The 25868-nt window shown below is 42.8% G+C and overlaps 1 protein-coding gene across 1 annotated transcript; it reads left to right on the top strand.

Annotated features, from left to right (window-relative positions):
* Positions 1-5612: 5612 nt before the first annotated feature.
* Positions 5613-19004, top strand: ICOSLG (inducible T cell costimulator ligand). Its single transcript, XM_054291304.1, is given in 9 exon segments — positions 5613-5746; positions 5748-5864; positions 5866-5880; positions 9465-9505; positions 11428-11799; positions 12280-12564; positions 13837-14013; positions 15457-15492; positions 17870-19004. Coding segments are annotated over 9 exon segments (1188 nt in total). The 3' UTR covers positions 17881-19004.
* Positions 19005-25868: the final 6864 nt, after the last annotated feature.

Below are 25868 nucleotides of genomic sequence, written 5' to 3'. Positions count from 1 at the left end.
TGTGATGCTCACTGTTTTGGTCTGACACTAATGTATATATGAATACAGCTGTTTTTCTTCAAGAGGGAATATTTTAATGTCAGAGATTGGTTTCCAAAATTTGCTAGATTCTTTACTTGATGGCAATGGCTTAGAGCAGATACATATTTGCTTTCTAACACAATGTTGAGATTTTTTTACAACGCCTGTTCTTAAAACAGCTTTCTATAAGGTCCATTTAGACTCGGAACACCATACCAGTTTTCAAACCCATGCTTAATAATTTCAAATCAGAGCTCATTTATTTTAACAGTTATGTTGACATAAAGATAATCAGGCTACAATTATATATATAAAATTATGGATAATGTTCTTTCTTTTAATCTGCTTCTTAAAAATTGTTGATGTAATCTTTAATTTGTACAGCAAATACCTGTGCTGAATTTTATTTCCTTAGGTAAGTATTAGTCTTGAGACTTTACATAATTTTGTTTGAATCTGAAAAATGTTTTACCTGTTTAGATATTGTCACGATGGTTCTTAAGCATTTTCTCTGAACATTTCCTTAGTTCTCCTCACAGAAGATCACCATGATCACAAACAAAAAGACACCTTAATTGTAGGGCATTTTATGGACTTCATCTTACCTCAGTTTGAGAAGGCTGAGGTTTGAAATCAGTTTTGGTACGTTCTAAACACCTTTATGTTTCAGTTTTAGATAGCAGCCAGTGTATGCACCATGGATTCCCTCCCCATGCTCTCTGTGAGAGTTTGCAGTCACTGGGATCTAGCCTTAGCTGTGATGGTTTTTTTTTAATTGCTCAGAGGATTTCCAGTGCTCTGTGTGTTATGTGGGATCAGAAATGCCAGGCTGAAGTTGTCCTAAAAACCAACAACTTGCTGTTGGAGAAGGAAAACCTCGGCGGGATGGTTTCAGACAATCTGGTCCTTCTCTTCCTCAGCTAAAGGCATCTGCATCTGGCCTGAGGTTGAGTTTATTCAGCTGTGCTCCCTCTCTTGTCATCCTTATAGTCAGTGGAGTGAACCTGGGCAAAACAAACCTTTCTCCAGAAGGCATTTCACACACTAAAACCTGTGAACTCAAAAACCGTGAATTCTATTCCCAAACAGATTCTTTGATGCATAATCTCATGTCCTGAGCAAATGATCAGAGCAAAGGCTCTGTGGCAGAAATGAAACTGAGCAAAGGAGCAGAGGAGGAACTCAGACAGCAAGAGCACTCTTCTCTTTGGAATCATTGCACACAGGATAATGAGGCCTGAATACAAGAGGCTCCAGAGACATTTTCAGCAATGACATACCATGGTGGATTTTTTTTATATTAACATGCCCACACACAGTGAGATGGCAAAAGTATTGCTGAGGTAGTTATTCCCTTGCTGTTCCTAAAACAACAGAAAATCAGCTATCCAAACATGCACAATTAATAAAGAATTGTGAATATCAGTGCTCTTTTCTAACAATATAACTAAATATTACACAGTACTTTCCTTCTCTGGGTATAAATAAATGGATTGTCATTGCTGCCACACACACAAAGTACATTTTGCCCAAAACATGTGTTTTACACGGCTACAGGTGTCCTCTTTTGCATGGAACAATCCTGGAATTTGGGTGTTTAAAGTGATATTTTTGGCCAATTCCCTGAGTGCCTGGTGTCACAACAAAATGTGAGCAGGAGAGCAGACAGACTATTGCTTCCTCTTTTTCATTGACTTCTCACAAATGGTTTTCTCAGAATCACAAGATACTTTAACTGCAATTGCATCTTTTCCCTCATCACCAGACTGTTCTTAGCAACCAGCTTTGCTGTCTTACTCCACTGACTCCACTAGTTAAGGGAAAAAAATTATGTTTGTGCTCCCCTCATCATCTATTGTGTCCCTCCTCCAATTAGTATTTGTATTAGCAATTTAATTAGTAATAATTAATTACTATTACTAATAATTTCATTACTAATTCAATTAGTAAGAATTTAATTAGTATTAGCAAATAGAATTTGCTAATTCTATTAGCTTCTCTGTAAAAAGTGTTGGAAAAGTGTTGCAAAATCATTCACACCTTGTACCTTCTTTTGTTTTTACCCCTACATAAAATCACACAGGTGGCCAAAGGTACTGTGATTTCCCTCTTGACTTCTTTCCCAGCTGTTAGTCATAGTTTACTTTAGTAAAGCTTGAGTGCCATGCACTGAAACCTCCACAGTGCAAAACCCAGAGATTTGTCACACAATTCCATAAGGATGTGATATATTTCAGGTGTCACAGTACTGCTTTGATGGCTGACTCCAAACACAGTTAAAGTCCTACACACCACACACAGCCATCTCACCCCCTTTTCCTGTCCCCAGAGGTGTTCAATCCGTCTGAGATCTTTTCTTCTATAAATTTAGAGAATATATATCTTCTATATATGTATCTTTTCTTCTATATATGTCTCTGTTTTACTCTGGATTCTCAATAACTGTATTAATAAAATGAGTGTTCTGCAGAACTACCAATTCTCTTTCCATGACACACATCTGAAAGCAAACAGCTTTCTCACTTCTCTAAGTGCCCAGAAAAACAGGGATATTGTTTTCCTCTCTTTTTTTTCCCCTAAATCTTCCCAGTGTTTCTAGTTTCAAAGTCCACAGGCAACACATTTGCCACACACAAGCTGTAGGAGTTACTTTATTTTCATGATGGCCTTAGATGCTTTGTGTCAAGTCATGTGTCCACACCAAAGAGAGGACAAATTACCTGTCAACAATTAGGGTGTTTTTAAAATCACTCTAGGAACTCAGCTGTCTCTGTCTGAATTTTTCTGTGAGTGCATGGTAATAGGAATGAGGAGCCACATCTTTGATGAAAACTTTTCTCACAGACTTTTCAAACATCTCTATTATTTTTCATCTTATTTTTGATGGGATACTTGTAGGGCAGATCACATCACTGAGGTCTCTCTTTTGACCCTGAGTCAAATACCCTTATTGTTAGCAAATGCCATATTAACAAATCTGTGTTCAAAAGAATAAAAACACATTTTTATTGTATGCTATTCAATGTAAATACAAGGAACCATATCAGCTGCAGCTGCTTCTCTTTTTTTTTTTGCTTGTGTGGTAAGAAACATCTTACACGTCATGGCAATGATTTGGCAGTGAGAACCTGCTTTAATCAACCACAGGGCTGTTCAGTGTGTGCCATAGGAATGGAGTCAGTGGCAGAAGAACATCCATGTATTTCATGTACTCTGAGGAATTCTGTAGATAGGGGCAAGTTACCTGTATAAGGCTGAGTACTCATGGACACCATTCAGAAGGGAAAGAGAAGACAAGGTTGCCTCATAGATTAAAAATTCATTAGCAATCCATATTCAAAAGCCTGATGCAGGCAGCAAAATGGTTTGCAACCTGACCTTTCCAAATTTCAAAGAGATTCCTGGCTATGGAGACACATTTGCATTTCTTGCTTATTGGGACATTCCACCAAAACTGGCACAGAGGTATGAAAAAACAAGGATAGAAGCCATTGCAAAGAACAGCAGAAGAGTTCTTTCAAATTATGTATCTTAGAAAGAAAAAATTTATGTTCCGAATGGCAAAGAGTCACATAAACTCCCAAGCTTTTAAAGTCAGTAAGTTTTTAGCCACAAAGAACTGATTCTTTGTGCATCCCCATTCACCAAATGCCTGGTATTAAAAACAGCACCTAAAATATCAAAAGAATAGTTCCCAAACTAAGATATCCCAACAGGAAATGTTTCACTGAAAGATGTGATTGGCTGATGCAAATTTGTTCTGATTCAGGCATAATTCCATAGGAATGTTTATCTTCCTTTAAATTTAGCACAAATTTAGGCCTGCCCTCCCAAAATGATGACTGATTGTGGGAATTGCAGGCAGTCCCGACATGGGAAGAGATGAGGATCTGACTCCATGTTTCAGAAGGTTGATTTATAATTTCATTATATATATTATATTAAAAGAAAATGATATACCAAAACTATACTAAAAGAATAGAAGAAAGGATTTCATCAGCAGGCTTGAAAGGAAATGAACGGAATGATAATAAAATCTGGTGACTGACCAAAGAGTCTGAGACAGCTGGACTGTGATTGGCCATTAATAAGAAAGAACCACATGAGACCAATCAAAGATGCACCAGGTGCATTCCACAGCAGCAGATAATTATTGTTTTCCTTTTCTTCTGAGGCTTCTCAGCTTCTCAGGAGAAAAATCCTCGTAAAGGGATTTTTCAGAAAATATCATGGCTACAACTGATTTGCAGGTGTCAGTGATACAGAGAGGCTGAAGCAGTGTCAGCTTTAAGACCCAAAACTGAAATCCCCTTCTTGCTGCTGGCTGGCAGCGGAAATGGCCTTGAGATGGCGGGTCTTGCACAACCCCAGTTTCATATTCATTGTGCACAACGTCATCTTATTCCCAGGGTGACTAAAACCCAGAAAAAATAAAACATTGATGTGGTATACTTTAACCATTGCTGTGAAAGTTTTGTTCCTTGTGTCACAAATGCTCACATTGGCAAAGAGGTCCCAGCTGGCTTTGAGCTCCTGACAACAAACAAGGCAAACACAGCCATTGATGTGAAGCCGAAAATGAAACTGTAGAGACTGAGAACCGCAGCTTTCAAACACCCGGGGGGTGCTAAAACACCCCCTCACCAGCACACCTACGACAGCTCCAGGTGCGGTTCTGTTCTCTATCAAACCACACGTAGCTATTTACAAAATATAAACACAGAATAAATATGCTATTTATATAAACATACACTTAATGTACTTAGAAAAAAACAACTTTCCCGCTTCCCAGGCAGGATTCTTCGAGATCTCCGAGATCACCGGGTGCAGTCCCTGCCCTGCCCCGGGGCTGTGGCACCGATCTCCAGCGCCTCGCAGAGCCAAGAGGACGCCTGTGAAAAACGGCAATCACTTGTTTTTAAAATTTTAAAAGTTTAATAGTAATAAAATGGTTATAGTAATAGTAATAAAAATTTGGACAATTAGGATTTAGGACAATAAGAGACAATAAAAACAGAGTTACAGACAGTCCGGGTACCTCTTTCTGGGCAAAATAAGCCTAAAAAAGGACACACATTAACAGAGGATTAACCCTGAAAAGCAATAGCTTGTTGCATATTCATACACCTCATACATGATGCATAAATTCCATTCAAACACAGGATTTTGTCTGGTCAGTGTCAGCTTCTTCCTCTGAATCTTGACGGTGTATTCAGGGCTGAGCGAGGCGGGAAAAAGTTCGTTTATTCTGATAAGAGAGCAGTAAATCCTTTTTCTCTGAAAGATTTGGGTGTCCTGTGGCTGCTATCTGGTGCGAGTCCTTTCTTTAAAAAAGTATCTTACATAGCATAGTTTCTATTTTAACTTTATGCTATAACCTAAAACCGTATTTAACACGCTACTTAAGAAAATCAATACAGCATAACTTTCTAACACAACGCATATAATATTCATTTTAATATTTGCGAGAAGCCTGTCATAAAACACGCATTTTTCACAACGCGCTGTGGCCAAAGCCGCCCAGCCCCGGCTCCTCAGCAGCGTGAGGGGCGTCCCGCCTGATGGGGACCGCCGTCCTTCCCTCAGGGCACATGGATTTGCAGGAGCCGGGATCCCTCATCCAGCGGCCCCGACGAGGATCTGAAAAGGTCTCACTGGGGACAGGCGGGTCCCTGAGACCCCTCACGGCCAGGACGGACGTGCTGAGACTGAGCCCCCGCGTTCAGAAGCGGAAATCCCCGGCGGAGGAGGCGTGGGCGGGAAAGGGGACGGCCTGAGGCGGGCAGCCGCTGCTCGGCTTCGCTCGGCACGGATCGGTTTAGCTCAGCACGGCTGGTCCGGCACGATGAAGCCGCGAGGGTGAGTGAGTGCGTGGTGGCGGCGGGCAAGGGTCGCTGCTGCCGCTCCCAGGAATGCGCATCGCCCTTGGGAAACGCGAGTTTTGCTGCTGCGGCGGGCAGGGAAAGCGCTGGCGGGGGCTGGGCTGCTAAAATGCCCTCAGGGAGAGCCAGGGAGCCGGGACAGGCTGCGGCGCTGCCGGAGCTGGGGATTGCCAGAGCTCCCGGTCAGCCCGGGCAGGGGTCCCCTGTCACAGCGGCCATGGAGGGCTGCAGGGAATTAACGCCTTTTGTGGATATTTTCAGCTGAAGGGTTGCGATGGGACGTGACTGACTGGGGTTCATTGCCCCGGGTAGCGCTGCCTTCCAGCAGGTGTTAGCAAAGCTCCGCAGGTGACACGCTTAGGGCACCTGCTGATCGGGAAAAGCCGTGTCCCCACAAGGTTAGGGGACAAAGTGGGTCTCAGCAGTGGAGCAAAGCCCCCAAAGTTGTTATTGCAAGTATCAGGATATTTCTTGCCTGGCTGCAGCGTGCCATGGCAGCAACATCCCGTGGCTTTAAGGTAAGTAGTGATGGAGAAGTTGAGGTGCTGGTAGGAAGAATCATCTCACCCGTGAAAGGAGAAGTGCAACTTTCTCCTGTTTCACACGGCATTTTAAAACACTTGTAGAACAGGAAGGTGTGGGAAAGAAAAAGAAGCTTAATTTTTTTTTTTTTTTAATTAAGAGAGCAAGACCCCAGCTATGCCAGCACTTCACTGAGCTCACTGCTAGTGATGGACACAGGAGCTGAGTGAATGCAGAGGTTTCTCTGCAGGCAAAGCATTTCTCCTTTTCCAACTGAAGCTTGGAACTAAAGCCATTCCAGGGGAACATCGTGGGTGGAACCACCCCCACAAAACCACAGCTGCAACTTCCTTCAAGAAAGAGGAGGAGGAGGCATCTCTGGATCTGTCTAACCTTGACTGTGGCATCATTTATTAAAATAAGAAATCAAGATCTGCTTTGTATACATACATATGAGAATCAGTTCTGACTGATGCATCTAAATGTCTGTTGGTATTAGCAAATGCCTACCCTGGGAAATTCCCTAGAGAGTCTCTTAAGTATTAATCAGTTATTGTTTTCATTCTATTCAAATGAGTTGCTATATCCATAGCTTCTAATTTGGGTTGGGAATAATACATAATAATAAAACAAACACAGGCATGGGATTAAGAAAGATTGATGACTACATGAGCTGAGTTTGTCAAGACAAACATCTACAAGCCTGGCACAAAAGTGATGACTCCTGAACAGTGTAAAAATACAACAGCAATAAAATACAAATCCACGTGTAAAGGCCACTGTAAAAATCTTTACACTTATGTTTATACATTAGTAAAAGAAAATCTATTGCTGTTCTGTTTTGTAGAGTTGTATGTTTTACATCTTCGATATTGGTTAATAAACTACTTAATGTAAGAGAAGTAGTAGAAGAGACAGAACAGAATGTTTAGATGTGCTTCCCTGGGAAACTTTCTTTGAGACTGATTGCAGATTTACTGAAGTAAAGAGCAGAAGTTTTCCACACTGGGCATACACTTAAACTTTTCAAACCTCATCTATCAAATCATTTCAAAGGACACAGAAAAAGAAAATAAAGTGTGTTCTTTATACAAAAAATGATACCATTCAGATTGGTTCTCCCCTACAATTTCTCCACCTCAGTCTCTGGAAATGGGGCTTCAAGTAGATGTAGACTTTGTGTCAGGAATGTCCTCTGCTTTCTGCATGGGAAGCTGAATAGGCTTGGGAAGATGATAATTTTACAAAATACAAATAGATGTGATGTGTGAATTCCTGTGCTTGGCTGGACAAGGGAGCTGTGGGGAAAGGGCAGGAAGCCTGGGAGAGGGGATTTTGTAAAGCACAGCAAAGTGAGGAATGGCTGTGGGGAGTGAGTTTAGGTCAGGCCTTGGAGGGAGGAGGGCCAGGCAGGGCAGGGTTGGTTTGGAGGGAAGGCAGTGACCAGCCTGGGTGGGAGAGTCTGGAGCTCAGTCCTGGGCAGAAATGGGCTGCTGGGAGCAGGAATCCCTTCATCCCTTTATCCCTTTGCCCCAGCCCAGGGCTCAGTGCTGGCCTGGCTGAGGGCTGAGTGATGCCTTGAGAGGCTGCCTGGAACAGAGGCTGGACAGTGTTAAAGGAATAGAACAGGGATTTATTGAAAAGACCTTCAAAGGATGCACCTTGGGCAGTACAAGAGCCTGGCTGAGGCTACACTCAAGATGGGCTCCTGGGTCACACCTTTTCCCACTTCTATAAGTTTTGGTCCATTTATATATTAGGGTTCACTGTCCAATTACAGCTCAGGTTATGCAGTCCCATCCTCCCTGATTGCTCTCCTCAATTCTCTGTTACACTTTTTGGGCCTGAAGCTGCAACAGTGTCCTTGGTTCTGAAGCTGCAACAGTGTCCTTGGTTCTGGGGCTGGAAAAGGATTGTTTTATCTAATTAAGCTGTGAGGAGAACTTGCTGATACTTTATATGAAGTTCAGAGTTATAACTAATGCAGTACAGAATCTGGAAAATATGAAAGCTAAACTTAAGGCATCATGAGAACTCTGGGGAATGGGAGCCAGCTGAACCTGGGCAGTGTGGCCTCTCAGTCCTGCTTGCACAGGTGAGCTGGGTACACTGGTGACAGGCCAGAGCTCCTGTCACTCTGCCCCTCAGCTCAGCTGTGAAACCTTATTGCACCTGAGCAATATCAAGGTGGCCAGCTCAGCCACACAGTTCTCATTCCAAAAACCTTCCAGAATCTTTCTTTCCCTTCCTACAGCAGTCTGGAAGAAGGAGAGCACAATGTGTGACTAGGTGTGGTGATGAAAGGCTATTTTAAAGTAACTCACAGGGAAGTGCTGTCCATTTAGCTTAAACCCCTGTGGGATGAGAGTTAAATCACTTGGACTTTATAGATGGGTTAAACTGGGTTTCCTATGGCCTTCTTTCCTTTGGAGAAACTCCTGCACAGATTTGCCCCTCCTGAATAATCAAACACACCAGATTCCTCCCAGCAAAAACCTTTGCACAGCTCTCCACTATCAGCAGGTCTCCTGTTTACACGTTTTTACTCAGTGCACAACCTGGTGGGCAGCATGGTCAGCTGCTGTTTCCCTTTAACCAGACAAAACGACTCCTGGAGATTCAGCAAAAAATTGGAAAACTTTTATAGGGTTTTGACCTGTGCAGCCACTGTCCCTCCCAGTGACCCAGATAGCCTCCAGAGCCTGTTTGTCCAGCAAGACAATCAATTCTTTCAGAAGAGAAGACAGGCCCAGCACCAGCTTCATGCCCTCTGCCCTGATTCCAATATTAGTGCATTCTGCTGCTATTCGTGGCCTTGGCCACCAAACCACTGCTGAGCTGTATAAACAGAAGTTTTGCAGCTGTCAAAAATGCAAATACTTAATGGGGCATTACCTAATTTAGGAGCAGTAAAATAGGAGCAGTACCTAATTTACCTACTTCTGCCACTATATTAAAACAATCAAAATTGGGGTTATTGCTTATTTAAACAACAGAGATGCAAAGTCAGTTGTAACACTTGTTTGCTTTTTGTTTTAGGTACGGATTTCTGTTACTGCTCCTTCTTATCCTGAAAGCTGGTAAGTGCATAAAAACTCAGTAAAAATTAAACTCTCCTCCCTTTAATGTGTTTGGCCAAATGCACAAAGTAGATGTAAAATGTACAATATGAACATCTCTGTGTTTTCTACAAGATACTGAAGAATTCCTCAGAGTGAAATGTTTCTCTGACATGCATCAGGGAAAGAAGATAAAATCAATTTCTGTTTCATTGCAGAGAGCAGCAAGGGACCCTATGGATGCTCTTGCTCAGATTGCTTTGCTTGCTTCAGAGACTTCCCTGTGTACTTATCTCTGTCAACAAAAGGCCTTAGAAGTGGAGTAATAGGAGCTGCTGACAAGCAGATCTAACATGCCTGTATACTCAAGAGTAGAATTATATGTCACAGTACCAAGTAATTTTACTACTGCTTATTAGTAGTAAATTTACTCCTACTATTAGTCATTTTACTTTTACTATGGTTCTAAAATATCCCTTGCAAAACAAAGGCAGAATTAAATCACACCACCTGGTGATTAAAGTGTTTTTAGAGTTCTCTCCTCTGTTCTTGCTTAATCACTGAGGACCTCAACAAAGCCACCAAGGAAACTCCCTGGCCCCAATATCAGGACAAACTGTCCCAGATTCAGTCCCAAGAGATGCTGGCTGGCCAGTTTCTGGCCACTCATGGAGTTGCACCCATCATTGCCAGGGCATTGCTTTTCCTGCTATTCCAATGGGTTTCCCAAAATGTGAGCCAAGCAATTGTGTTGCATTTCAAGCCTGTTCTTCCAGTCCCAGTACCTGGTAAACATCCTGCCTTTCTCCCTGCAAGCACTGTGTCTGCCTCAGTGGTAGTTTTAGGCCAGGGTGCCCAGCTCAGATGTGTAGATGAGCTGTTTCTGAGTCCAGTGCACCCTCATAAAGACAGGTTCCCTTTTAGCATTGCCACCGCCCTCCCACCTCACCATGCACTGTTTCTGCATTTCCTAATCTCCACTCCTGTCATCTTCCTTCCCCTGAGCCATCCACCCACATAATCCCTTCCCCCAGCTGGAATCTCTCCCATCCAGCCCCATGCCTGACCCCTCTTGCCTGGCACCCACAACACAAGCACTGCTCTGGTGCCACCAACCAGTTGCACCAGTGAGGTTTTGGCTGCTGGTCTGGGGTGATGGATCCAGCAGGGAGGTGTGGGCAGAGCTGCCCAGCCCTGTGGGACTCACTGAGCTGAGCTTTCTGCATCAGCTGTCCTCACCTCGTGCCTTTGCCTTGCTCACATGGAGCAGAGGATGCATTTCTCATGTCCAAAAGGCAGGAAAAGTGCTCTGAAAGACAGATAAAGTCCTGACTTTGCCTCAAGTGACCCTCAAGATGTAAATGTCTAATGAATGTGCCACTGGAGGGATCTGGGTGTGCTGGTTTGCCAGCTGAGTGTGTTTGTTCAGAGGGTGTCACTGACAGTAGCAGTAAAATGAGGTTGCTTTGTCATTCCGGCTTTGAGAAGTACTTTTATTCCCCTTCTTAATTTTTTGGGTCTCAAAATAATGGCAGCACTCTTTCTTATCAATGTTTCCACTTCTTGTGATCTAAATGAAGTTATTTGGCATTTTTCTTAAATTAAAAAAAAATAAAGAAGAAGTGATTATTGAAGCATTAGGACCTGAATATGTGTCTGCAGTCAGTGCAAAGTGAAATGTGGATATCCATGGGGCTAGGAATGATTAAGGCTGCTTGGCTCTCAGAGAAAAGGTCCCTTTGGACAATGCACAGACAAATAGACATGGAGAGAATTAGCCACTGGAAATTTGGGGATAGGAATCACTATGAAGAGAGCATACTCACCTACCTGCTATAGAACTAATACCAGAGTCTATATGTGGTATAATGTACTCGAAAATAATTACTTTTTTCCCCACATAACCTCCCTTTTCTCTCTCTCTCTCTCTTTTAATCTTGTAGTTGCTGCACTGGAGAAGAAGAACATCATCAGTAAACTTGGAGACAACGTCACACTAAGTTGCATTTATAATGAAAAGAAACCCTTGCAATTAAAAAATCTCCGGGTCTATTGGCAAATAGCTGATGATTCCTATCAAGAAAAGTGTTCAGTTGTACATGCACTGATCTCTGGCCAAGATGATAACAGTAATCAGTGTATTCACTTTAAAGACAGGACTCAGTTATTCTGGGATAGGTTGGAAAATGGTGATTTTTCTCTGCTATTGCGAAATGTCAGCCAGAGCGATGAACATACATACAAATGCATAGTGCAGGAGAAAACTGAACTTCCCAAAGTGATTCACCAGGCAGAAGTGGTTCTCAGCTTAGCAGGTAAGAGCTTGTGTCACTTTACCCAAATTCTCATTTCCACTTTTCAAATTTGTGCTATTTCAATACTATATTTAAGCACAATTTTAATTTTGAAACAGACTTCTGCTCTTTGCTGAAATGAAGTCTTCTCTGCTTAATTTAAGACATGGAACATAAACCTTGAAGAATGCATGTAAAAACTGTTTACCTGGTGTCTGTTTCTTTTCTTCTTGTTTTTCATGGGTATGAGAGGTCTTGCATATGACTGGGTGACAGCAGCTGGAGTTGGTCCTTTCTTCCTTTGAGTTTGGCTTTAGCTTTCTGCCCTCCCAGTGATTGTCCCAGCTCTCAGGCTTACAGACCAAACCTGCAGGCATTTCTCTTTCAAGTCTTGAGGGTGATGTCAAATCCAGCAGTTTGTTCAGAATCCATCCCAAAATTTTGCCTTTCCAGTACGTTTCAAAACGTCGACAACTATTTCTTTTTCTCCTTGCTCTCCAGCGAGTTACAGCCAACCAATACTCAGTGGACCAATAGGAAACAGTGACAGAACTGGAGAGGAGGTGACCTTTCAGTGCAGGTCTGGCAATGGATACCCAAAGCCCAACGTTTACTGGATCAATAAAGCGAACAACAGTCGCCTGCGTCCCTCACAAACAGACATCATACCCCACGACGATGGCACCTTCAGTGTTCACAGCACACTGAAGGTGACAGCCACTTCTAACATGCAAATAGAGTGCTCCATAGAAAATGAGATGCTGCAGGAAAATCTATCAGCCAACTGTAAGTTCCTTCATGCTTTCTAGGTAGCAGGAATGTCAACCAGTGTGTCTCTGTCTGTAGATGCACACTAACAAGGGCTGTGCATTAAATCAGTGGTTCCAAAATGTTCTGAGAAGATCTCAGGCTTTGTTTCAAGCTCCAGTTATGCTTAGACATGGATCTGATGTTTAATTCTTCCACACTGAAGTGAATAACCCCACCAAGTGTGTTGTGACAACAGCACTGAGCAGCTCTTGCATCTGAGGCAGTTGCTGAGCTTAACCTTTTAGTTCCTCAGGAACATGATGGTTTGGGGAGTCAGGTTGTTTTTCAGGGGCCACCATCCAGCAGATCCATGACTTCTGACCCCCTACACAATGGCCTTGCAACACTAACATTTGCGTTTTACTCTGCTGAGTTCCAAAGTTCAATTTCCAGTTTCTCCAAAACTCAATTTAATACAGTGCACAACTTCAGGTCTGCAGCAAATGGGCAATATGAGCTCAATAGAACAATGTACCTTGTAGCACAAGTGTAATGTGCTAATTATTGCTGATGTGATGATTAATAGTAAAAGCAAGTATTTAGTCACTCAACTCTTCACAAAACCAGAAAGCTATTAAAGGAAAAAGGTATTAAGAACACCCCAAACACTGATCTCATGAATGTAGGCAAACAATATTAACTATTTCCAGGAGCAAAAATTGAACACATGAGCAGAAGTTGCACAGTAGAGTGTTTATGTGATACCATGCTGTCATCCCAAATTAAAGGAAAATCAAGTAACCTCATCATTAGTTTCCTAATGGCATTGTCATGTTGTCTTCTGAGGGAAAAGACCTTCATATTACTATTTTTGTGGGGTTTTTTAGTCTCTCAATCTCACTTGAAGGAGTAATGGGTGAAGATTCCTCACTAACTTCAGGGAAACAGGTTTTCACCCATTTTTCTGAGTACTTTCAGATTTACATTGTAGATTCTATATAGATTTATTTTCAGCTGAGTCTAGATACAAGCCCAAACATACAGTCTCTCAAAGCTGGAGGGAAAGAAGAAAAAGGAAAAAAGAAGAATGGATGCATTATGATGACAGGGAAGAGCAAACTGGTGTTTAGACATAATTAGTTGGAGATGTGTCTCACTCAGAAGGAATCACCAAAATCACAGTGATATGAATAGCACAAATCTTGACTCCTTCAGAATTTTTTATGCATCTAAAACATGGTGAAATATTTGCCTGGTATGAAATGTGAAAATTTACACCTTATGACATCCTTTTCTATTTTATTCTAGACACACAGCAGAAGAAAATCAGTGGTCCTGGCACAGAAAGTGACAAAAAAACAGAGAAAAAAGGACGAGGTGCTCAAGCAGCTGGCATCATTGGCATTGTCTTTGTGATAGGTCTTCTAACTGGTTTAATCTGCTGGCTGTGGAGAAGGAGGTCCTCTAATCTAGTGTCCTATAAAGGTAATGAGACACTTTGCGTGACCAAATGATAAGAATCCTTTTTCACTTGCCAAAATGCTCAATGTTATCCAACAGGAAGAGATGAATGAGTAAGCTAAATCAAGTATAAGCTACGTTATCTAGTAGGAAGAGATGAAGTATGACAAGCAGTAGGAAATCCTGCCATTAACAAAAACTTGGGATGCTCTGGGGAGGAAATGTAGTGCCCCAGAATGTGTTATTCTTTATGATTTTCTCTTCCTGTGTCTGAGCCTTTCTTCCTGTGTCTGTGTCTTTCTCCAAGCTGGGGATGTTTAGCCTGGAGAAAAGGAGATTCAGGGGTGATCTCATCACTCTCTACAACTTCCTGCAAGGTGTTTGTGCTCAGCTGGGGCTGGGCTCTTTCTCCAGCAGCACTGACACAACCAGAGGACACAGTCTTAAGCTGCATCAAGGGAAATATAGGTTGGATATTAGGAAAACGTTTTTATGGAAAGAGTGAGAAAGCTCTGGAATGGCTGCCCGGGGAGGTGGTGGAGTTCCCATCCCTGGGTGTGTTTAACAGAGCCTGGATGTGGCACTGGGTGCCAGGGTTCAGTTGAGCTGTTGGGGCTGGCTTGGACTCAATGATCTTTAAGGTCTTTTCCAACCCAGTGATTCTGTGAATTCTGTGATTCTGTGAATCCTGAGCCTCACAGGAAGTAATTTCTGGATGTGAGAGTAACTCAGCTTTATGTCTGTTGGGCTATGGTTTGTCAGCTATGATCCCTGCCGGCTCCTTCTGGACAGATGGCACAAAACAGGACTGGGGTCAGTAGCTTGCTCAGCTTAGCACAGTTTGAAGCAGAAATCAGAGCATAATTCAGTCCTGAGAGCTCTAGAGGCACTGGCTGGATGAGTAAGGGGATCAAGCAGAAATGTAGCTGGTCACATGGGTACCCTCGTGTAGCTGGATTTGCCCATCTGTGTGACTGTAAAAAAGCTCTAAAAGAAATCTTGTGGGCCAGACTGAGTCTGCCATTGTAGCTGAGCACTTGCTCTAAGCCCCTATGCAGGAACTAACATCTAAGGGACAGAGCAGGGACACCCACGCTTTTCATGGACAAGGACAATCCATGTTAGCAACCCTCAGAAAAGATCAGGGGAAAGCAGGGTTGTGATCTTGTCCAGGATCTGCAGCAGCTCTTGTAGAAGTCGTGTCCTTCCTACAGAAACAACCCAAAAGTGAGGCAGGACTCTATCCCAAGATGGGATTTTTTGGGGGGGATTTTTCAATCCCAAAATCTCTCCTTTCTGAAATGGTAGCCTGGGTTGTAAGCAAATAGAATATTGGACTGCATTTTACAGAACATTTAGCACATTGAACCCTCAGCTTTGGTGGATGTTGCTTCATATCAATCTCATTTTTCTGAAGTCTGTGGTTGTCTATCCTACATGCTGAAACCCATGCATTTGTTTCAACAGATGTCCAGCAAACAGAAGACCAAGGAGGACACAGCTGTAAGTATTAAAAATATATTATTTTGTTTGTCTTGAATGACTTAATCACTGCTTCAGTACTCAAGTTCAGCACAAGCCTTTAGATTAGACTTGCTGGAGGATACAAACTGAAGCATTTTTTTGTGCACTACATCCTAGGTGATCTTTAACTGGGATACAGGGACATCATTTGCATCATGTCTGTGAACCTGAGCCTATATACACCCAATTTAAAAAAAAACCCTACCTTTCCTAGAAGAAACATGCTCTTCAGACCTTCACCATGTTCATATTTTTATTTTTATTGCCACATAATATTGCAGGCCAGCTGATTTACAAATTCATTTGTTATTTATAGTAAGGGAAAAATGAAAATTGGGTGAAAAAATGAAGACAGATTTTTCTGAAAAAAGATTGGACAGAGGACAAAAGATTGGACAAGAGTACAGGGTGAAATATCTGCCTATTTGATATCTCACTTGGTAGTTTCTACAGAATCTAATGACTGTTGCCTGTGTGTCTGCAGAACAGGCAGAAAATGCTGTGGTTCCACTAAAACTGTACTAGTTAGAGCACAGTTTGCTGTAGCAGATGCTGTGAATGTACACAATGCATAGTGTCAAGCAGAAAAAAATAACCCTTAAATAAATAAACCCATAAAAAAAGCTTTTACTACTTCTAGAATTTCTTTGACAGCCATGGGAACTGGGTTAATGGTCAGTTATTTTTCAGACCACAGCCTGATCCCCAACATTTGTGGTTGCTAAACATCAACAGCCATTGCACTCCCTCCTGCAGAGCATAATCTATGGAGGAGGATGGATTTTCTCCTTAAAATAAAGAGACATTTTCTCCTCTTGTTCCTAGGAACTGCATTGACATAGCACAAACAGCTCATTTAAGGTCAACTTTTTCTTCTCCAGACTGAGTTATTGCAGGCCCTTCTTGGTTTGATCCCTGGCCTTAGCCCATTTGTAAATAAACCTCTGTGGCATAAATAAGAGTAAATATTTATCCTGTTTGTATTGAAGGCTGCTGTAGCATGATTTGTTCATTGAGGACAAAGCAAGGGCACCTTCCAGATGTTGCCTTTTCATTGTCATTTCTCCACTCCACTTGTGGAAGAGGAGGTGGGACAGCAGCTTTGGTGGCTCCCTGATGACAGAAGCTGTCCCACCTCCGAGGCTCCTGCTTTGGGCATCCTAATTTGAGGACAACTTGGATCAATACCAGAGAGATGAAAATGCTCCAGGGAATGTGGTCTCTGGTGAGAGATGGATTGTGTCTGTTTAGGCTGGAGAAGGCCAGGCTGATTAAGGACACAATAACAACCTTCAGAGTGTCTTTTGAGAGGATGGGACAATTTATTTATTGTGCTAACCCAGCTGACTCTGCAATTAAGGCACAGCAGATGTAAACAAAGGAGATTTAAGCCAGATGTTAGAAGAAATTGTCTAAGGGTGATGGTAGTTGAGCACTGAGGCAGAGTTTGTCCAGGCTATCAAGCCTCCATCAGTCCAGGTTTGCTGCTTTGTGATTTCTTAACAAAAGAGAAAACCGGTATCTGGCAGGAATTATTTAGAAATAAAGCTGGCACTACCTTAGTACAAAAGATGAGCTCTAGGAGAAGTTCTAGCCTAATTCAGTCATTACTTGGTATTTTCAATCCTGTTGTGTGTGATGGGGGGTAAGGCCGTGGGGAGGTGCATCCAGGGGGATGCTCTGCCACAGCATTTTGTTTTCAATACTGCTGTAAATGCTCTTCTGCTCCTGGCACCTTATGAAGAATGTCAGGTTGTTTCATGGCAGTGACAATCCTGAATACTGCAAACCAAAATGAGATTACTGAAACTAATTTTGCTGATACAAAGGCAAAAAAAAAGAGTTTGGAAACTGAAAGGAAGGCAGATTGCAAAGAAGAGTAACTCCATCCTGGTGGCATTAGTCTCTGCAGACACCCACTCCAGTGAGGGGGAGGAAGCTCTGGTGAGGAGAAGTTCAGAGCTGGAGCAATTCTGAACTATTACATGAAGGAATTCCTTCATTTCCTGAGAGGACCCAGAGGAAGCTGTTTTCTCTTGCCCACAGAGAGGCTTTTTGCATCTCATTCTCTGAAATAGTTTTAATTGAGCCCAAGGTGACACTGCTATCCCTTCACAGAGGAGGTCACTGTTTCCATTTGCACAGAGAGGCACTTCCAGGCTGTGGCAGGAGCACAGAAAGCCCCCAATGTCCTTGGTATTGGGCAGGACTTCTCCCCACTCAGTTCTCTCTCAGCAGCATGAATATGTCTTTTCCATAGCTTTGCAGCTTCTTCCACTGGTTACATAGGAATGATTATTTCTGGGGAAGTTTTTTGTCTATTTTTGAATAAAAATAAGTTATTTTGTTCTTACAGCACCTGTCTAAATGGAAGGTCTGCCAACAATTTGGGCAGCTGGAGATGTGTCAAGAGAAGCATCACTCCCTCAGTGGCAGCATTGTTTGTAATACAAGTGACAGACTTCTGCCAAGAGAGATGGCAAAGGAAAAAAATGAAAAGCTTCTAGAGGACAAGAGAGATAAAAATCTGCAGGATTTTCATTCCAGACACTGACTGTGTCCACAGAACAGTTGTGTCACCACTCCAGCTCAGCACTTTGGACAGTCCCCTGTGATTGTCAGTGATTTGGGCAGCTGTACTGAGGAAAGCAGAAATCCTGGACTCAACTGCTCTGTGCCAGACCACTGGGAGCTGGAGACTGTCCAGTCTCTCATCAGGATCCTTGAGGACTCTCAGGAGCAGAAGCAGCACCTTCAGGAGCATGGGATGTGCTTGCTGTCACCTTACCCTGAGGATGGCTACATGTGAAAGAAAGGCAGCTAAAACAAAGAAAGAAAACTGAAGGGCTCTGCAGAGTGAGATTTGTGACTTCTTCCATGTTTCTCTCTCTCTAGAGTACAATCCTTTCATTGATTCTTTTCACCAGCTGCTGCTGTGTACAGAACCAGGCAGAGCACCCAGTCCTCCAAAAACTGGAATTTCTCTATGGGGTCAAATTCTGAATTTGTTATCAAAAGGGAAGGTGCCTTCTTTAAGCCTTGATAGCAATATTTTGGTTTTTACCAAATATTCCACCAAAAAGGGGACTTCCACTTTGAACAGGAGCCAGCTGTGAGAAAAAACAAGCTGTAGAAATCAGAATTAAACATAGTGCTCTCTGCTATGTGAATGTCATGTTACCTGGACTTACCCTTCTCAGCATGGAACAAAAACTGTGGTTGAGCTCTGCTTGATTCAACTGAATCTTTATTTAAGCACCTTCCTGTGGCTTCTAGGGAGGATTTTAAACTGAAGGTTTTAAACTAAACTAAACTTGTGCTTTTGTCTCATCCTTGCACACACCCAACAAAACAAAAAAAGAACAAAAACCAAATTCTATCAGTGTGTTGTCCATGAATGTCCAGAAAGCCAAGAGCTGCATTTTCCTTGTGCCACTGCATGTGCCTTGCTGTTTCAGCCCCAAGTCAGCCAAACTGGCTGCCTGAAAATAGCAAAAGAGTAAACTTTGCTGATGATATGAAATTCTGAAGGAGGAGGAATTTTTACTAGCTCTCTGTCCCAGATGGGACAGTTTCCCCATCTTGTCATGAGGGGATGGAGATTGTTATTTTAAACTGAGCTCTGGAAACACTTGACCTCTCTTGCACCAGTTGCTAGACTCAATTTTTATGATTTTTGTGAATAAGTCTTGTTTGTTTTTGCTTTGCGTGTAAGAGGCACTCCAGTATCAACTTTGAGCTCAGACACTGATTTTTCATATCAAGATCAGCTTTCAAGTCCCAGCTGAGTGAAAATTCTGTTTTACTCACATCGCTGGAGGCAGGGCCATTTGGCAACAGTGCAGCAGTTATCTTTTGTCAAAGCAGCACCCCCAGGGAGGCTCCCAGCTGAGAAGCTGTGCTTCTCTCATGTCTATAAATCCAGATAGCAGATATTTTCTGAGTCCAGATCTCGTCTTCAGTGTGCCCTAAAGGGAACTTGCTTGAGGAAAGCTTGCAGACACCTCAAAAATGTGAACAGCAGATGTGCAGGGCAGCCATTTCCTAGTGGTTCAGTAGAAAGTCCTGCAGACATTTCCTTCTTATCTGTCACATGAAGATGTTTTGTGCAGCCTGTGGTGCTGCTGTACCTGACAGAAGCCTTTCCTACAAGTAGTTTCCACTTTTATATTCTGTAACTGTAATGGTTCAAAGATATAAGAAGTGACCTAGCAGTCACTCTGCAATATGGCATTAAAACAAATTTAAGACTGGTTGGATTTTCTTATTTCTGGGCTACTTCATGGATGCACCTAAATACAAAAGCCTTTTCTTGCAAAATCTGTGCTTTGATTTAGCTTAGGGTTCCAGCTATTCTTAGAGGTCAGTAAATCCTAGATGACAGTTAGTTGTTATCATTCAAAAGGACTTGGGAATTTAGTAATAGCAGTTTTTGTCTTCACTTGCCATGTTTATCTTTTAAATAAAGTCTATTCATTCTTCTGGATGTTTGACTAAATCTATCAACACACACAGAGCCAAGTCAATCCAAGCCATTGCCTCCACCCAAAGTGAGTTTTACTTTTTAGCCACATCCCTCAGTGCTCCTTTTCAAAGGCCTCAGATTAGGGGAGGCAAACACAACACAGAGCTGACCACCTTTGCTTTGTTTTGGCTCACACAACAAAATCCCTCGAACAACCCAACAAACTCCAGGAAAGCCAGGCAGTGGCCTGAGGGCAGCACTAAGCCTGGGCTGATTCATCCCTTTCTCACCCAAGTTCACAACCCCAAGCAGAGCAAAGGCACAGCACACACTCCTGCTTCCAGAACTGAACCAGCTCATTGCACTCCCCCAGAGCAGTCTTGCTCAGGAGCACCAGCATCCCTCTGTTTGCCTTCACTAAAGACAGCAGCTCTCTTAAACACATGCACAGGAAAGCAACAGTTGATGCAGCTTTGGAGGAAGACTAATAAATGGACTCACTTTCACAGAAAAGTGAAAGACTTTTTGTTGTGGCATGGCTGGTAAACCACAAGTGGAAAGCCCCAAGAGAAAACATGTGTTGCTACTTAGTGATCTGGATCCATCTATCCTGTTGTCAGATTCACTATTTAAATCTTTTTACCTGTGAGAGCTGAAGTGTCTCTTTTGCTCAAAAAAGCATTTCCTTTTTCCAGCTCCCCTGACTCCACCGTCTGTTCTCAGCAGCTGTTGGGCTACATCAAAGAAAACTTATTTGTTGCTTTCCCAGCTTGCAAAGTGAATCTTTATATTTGTAGCAAACATACACAAAAGGTAACATTACCCCCAAGTATAATTTCTCTAACTTCTCTCATTTCCAGAGGAGCAGAAACTTCTCTAAAGAACAATGGAGTACAGCCTAACTCCAGGGAGAAAACAGCCCCATGTCTGTTAGGCTTTTGGGGTTTTTCCTCTCAATATGTGAATTAGGGCCTTCACTTCTGCCATGATGTGACATGGGATGGAATCATTGTCATCTGATCTCCCCTTGAGGATTATTGTGGAGCTCCTGGCGCAAGTCTGGAGCAAGGGTACAAATGTGATGGGGGGACTGGAGCACCTCAGTGATGAGGGAACACTGAGGGAGGTGGCTCTGTTCAGCCCCAAGAAGAGACAACTTGAGAGGGGACTTGAGCCGTGTCTGTCATTGTCTGCAGGGAGGGGACAGAGCAGGGAGCAGCTGAGACATGGGACAAGAGGAATGGGCAGAAACTGGTGGACAGAAAGTTCCACCTGAAAATGAGGAAGAACTTTTTGTTGAGGAGGCTGAGCTCTGGAACAGGAGGCCCAGGGAGAGTGTGGAGATCTCCCCTGGAGATGCTCAAAAGCTGCCTGGGCACAATCCTCAGTAACACATTCCAGGGGACTCTGCATGAGCAGAGAGTTTGGACTGGATAACTGTGGTCCCTTCCCTGCTTACCCATTCTGTGTTTATAAAAGGCACCCTATTACAGCGATCTGATGAGGTCGTCAGGGTGAGAGAAGTGGACAAGAATCTTGTTTGATGATCAGAAGGCTGGATTTATTGATATATGATATATAATACATAATAACTATACTAAAAGGAAATAAGGAGAGAAGTTGCAGAGGCTGCTAACCTAAGAATAGCATAGAAAGAAATGAAATAACAAAGTTCTGTGTCCAGCAGAAAGCAAGGACAAACTCTTTCTGTGAGTGGTCAGCAAATCCAAACACTCACAGAAGCCCAATCACCACTGTACCTGTTACATTCCACACCAGCCAATAACAATTGTTTACATTCTTCTTCTGGGGCCTCAGCTTCCCAGAAGATGAAGATAAACAAATCCCAAAGAAAGGATTTCTATGAAAAAATGTCTGCGACAGCACCCCACATGTTCTTGGAGGTGATCTCCTCTGCATCTGGCACCCCAGGGAATTTCAGAGCAGTGATTTCTATGTCATTCATCTCTCAGGATGCACTTAGGTGACAACAGGTCATTGTACAATTACCTTCCAACAAAGGAAAAATGCTTCCAACATTTCCTGTGTTATCAGCACCACTTAACATAATTACTGCATCTGAACCATGCTCCTTGATGTCAAATGCAAGCCCTTGGCAGCTGCTTGTGACACTGCTGTTAATCACAAACTCTTTGTTTGCATATTGTTAGGAAAGAGCCTGTCTCTCATTTCAGTCTGGCACAGAAACTGCTATGTAGGGATAGATGCTCATATATCTAGGATGCTTCGGCAGACCTTTGAACTTGCCCAAAATAGGTCCCAACAATTTACTAATAAATTACTTATTTGTTATTCTGTAATTCCAAGAAATGCAGCTAAGGACAAATGGACACAGAGTCATGCTCAGAGTCACACGAGGCTGCCTGGAGCTGACTTGGTGCTTACACTCCCATCTCCAGCTTGCAGAGACCTTTTTCCACTTGCTTGACTGGAAAGTCTACTTTTGTGCAGCTTCCACCCCAGCAGATATCATAAGTCAACAGAAGCTGTTTGCTAATTTTGAATGGGATTACACAGCACCAAAAAAAAAAAAAAAACCTCTAAAAATTTAGAAGGAAGAAAAAGATAACTCTCATTCAAACTGGAAGTCTTTAAAGAATCTGTCAGTAAGAAGCAACAGTAACACAGCCATAATGGGGACAGGGAGTGACTGAAAATGTTTTAATTTCTTTTGCCAGATCTGTGCTGTCACATGCCATTCCTCTTACAGGGCTGAGACTGCAGTTTCGAAACAAGATCAGATTTGCCTGAAAAAAGAAATTTTCCACAGCATCATGCTGGACTAGAAGCAACTCTACACCTCTCAATTCATCTCTCTGTCAATCAGCCTTACCATTATTGTGCTACCTAGCTTCTAAAATGCATCACCACTGCACTTATCACAGCTACTGTAACTAAAAATAGGTCTTGGAATAAAGGTGCAAAATGCCTGAGCTGTAGCTAATTTTACAGCAGTAGGCAAACATGAAATATCTTTATCACCTTGTTGGAAGTTTTATTAACCAGCTCAGATCAGTGTGATTAAACTCTGTGTCAGCAAAGGACTACAAGTGAAAGACCATAAACTTGGTTTTTCAAAGCCTTTGCTTTGGTTTTCCTTGCCCTCATGAACTAAGTCTGGGTATGCCCATATTTCCACCTGGCTGTGACTGAGCACAGAGGGCTGCTATCTTATTCATGATATGTTATTGAATTCTCTTATCAACACCAAGAGAAAAATCCAGCCCTGTGCTGGTTCCTGACCTACTGAACAAGGCAGGAGGGCTGGCCAGATAATGCCCAAGCTTTCCAGGAGATTTCATTGACTGATTCTGCACAGGGTGAGGCAGAGGGACACCGCCCCAGGAAGGTCTCCTGCCCTCCTGGCACCAGCTGGCACAGAAAGCATGCCCAGAAACTGAAAGACTGGAGAAGCTGAGAAGTGGCTTTGGAGACAGGGAAGTCTCCAGGGGTCCCTGGCAGGGTGAGCCTTGGTGCCAGGTCTCTTCTCATCAGGTGGGGATCCCATTAGGGATCATGGGCACACCCCACTGCTGAGGGGTAAGTGCCTTTGAGCAGGAAAAATTAAAATAATACATAATTAAACACATAAATAAGTAACCCCCAAACTTCACACAACTGTTCTGTTTAACTTCAGATTATCTGTTCATTATTTGAAGTTGCATTTTTCATGACTACCATGAGACAGACAGCTGCCTGCCTATGCTGTTTTGTATGGGACAGTACAATCCAACTGAGAGGAGGAACAAGAAAGCAGGAGGGAAAAAAAGAAAATATTTTAATCTGCTCCAGCCCAGTGACAATTTGCCAGTCCTCAGGAGATGAAGGCTTGTGGGGGAAATTTATTAGTATTTAATTCATTTTTAGTGACAATTTGCCATTCCTCAGGAGATGAAGGCTTGTGGGGGAAGTTGATTGGGTTTTAATTTATTTTTATTTAAAATAGCCCATAAAGAAGAGCTACCAAACATACACTCTGGCCAGCTGGAATGATTAACCAAAGACTATCAGGCATGCACAGAGTGAGTCAGTGCCTTTCATCAGCATTTTTGGCAATGTGGCAACTGCAGACCAGCTTCATATAATGTGTCTCAGCTTCATTTTTGAGAAATTCCTACTGAATCACAACATAATCTGGGTAGAAAATGATTTCTAAACAAAATCAAAAAATGGTTCCTCAGAAACAGAAAACTTAGCCAAAGGAATCCACCAGAGTCTGTGGCTGCATTTATTGCATCAATAGACCTTCAAGTCTTGGGAAACAGTAGTAGATAATCCATGTGTCAAACACCTCCTCCATTTCATACTTTATCAACTTTTGCATTAAACCTGGTTTTATTGTTCCCAGGTCACAGGTGCTCAGGCTCAAGCACCCTACAGCCACAAGAGATCCCACGCACAAGAGGTGTGCCTCTGCCTGAACATATTTCAGGAGATTTGGGGTGTGGTTGAAGGGCAGGACAGGAAAGGAATTGTTTGGTTTAGTCTCCAGGCAATGCTGCAGCAAACAACAAGGAGGGACCCGCTGACCTTTTGCACCTGGGCAGAAATCAGGTGAGAAGCTGGCAATGGACCCCAAACCCCTCCTACACAGGCCTGGCTTTACAGCCCAGCAATTCTACTGATCTCTCACTACACCTTTTACAAAGCAAGCTGTAATCTCAATCTCTGCACTGCCAGGTGAAGGGGCAGAGCACCCAGCCTGCCAATAAACACTTTTATAACATCTCTCTGATCTATCCTATCAGCTGGAAGCTCCATGCAAGCACTCAGCACAATTGAGAGGAGAGCAGAAAGCAGCCACATGCAGAAGTGTATTTGAGAGAGATGAAGTGAAATTCAGCAGTGTGTCAAATGCTGGTCAAATTTTGCAAGGAGATAAGCAAGAAAGAACATGGATCCCAAAACATCCTTGTGTGGATGGCAGGACTGTCACAGGCTGGATGCAAACACAACTGGAATGTCACTGCTTTCAGTCAGACTGTTTGTTTTTTGGGGAGCTGTGGAAACCCAGGGCACTGGGAATATTTCTCTGTCTGCTCTGGGGTGCCCTGACCCCCAGGGCAGCACTGACTCTGACCCTCATTCATGGAGAAAGTTTCCCAGACTTCAAGATAGACTGGAATCCACAAAAGTGTGAAATAGATTATAGAGAGCAGCGTAGGTGTATCACTTGGTGAGAAATTGAGATTTTGGGATTTTTAGTATGTTGTGGATGGAAGCAAGATGGAGGGCACAGGGTGCTGTCCTGGGTTTCTTCTTCATGCTGCTTCTCCATGGGTTTGGGTGGCATTTTGTAATTGGGCAGAAAAGTCCCCATTGCAGCTCTTTGGGATCAGTTATTGGGTTAAAAGGGAAAATAATCCAGGTGTCAGTTCTTCCTTGGATAGTTTAGTCTTAAAAGACCTTGTACCAAGAGATTGTTGCCATTTTGTGCATTCTAATGAAAAGCTGCCAAACTCACAGTAGTGAGACTGTTTTACTGATAAGAAACAATAAACACCTGAGTGTGAACATGAATTACTGTCTCAAGTGCCTTCAATCCAGACCTAGAAAAACTAGTGACTGGTACTGCCACAGGGAGGGAAGATTGATATTCCTGTCCTCTCCCCTGCACACCAACATGTCAAAGCTCATGTCCCTGTTCACTGCCAAGACAGCACAGAATATTTTTTGCCCTCTTGAGGAGCTGCTCCCCACAGGTTGGCAGAATACCAGCAAGTTAATTACAGACAGCTATTAGGGCCTGCCTGAACTTTCACACTAGGAAAAATTGGGTTTTCTCTCATGAAATTTAGAAATAAATTTTGATTTTTTAGCAAAGGTGAGTTCCAAGATCTGAAGAGTTGCTGCTATATACTTCTCCCAT

The sequence above is a fragment of the Melozone crissalis genome, unplaced genomic scaffold (genome assembly GCF_028551555.1).
Source record: "Melozone crissalis strain CALT ecotype California unplaced genomic scaffold, PUWL_Pcris_2 ptg000090l_1, whole genome shotgun sequence".
NCBI lineage: Eukaryota > Metazoa > Chordata > Aves > Passeriformes > Passerellidae > Melozone > Melozone crissalis.
This window is presented reverse-complemented; position numbering and strand designations above follow the sequence as displayed.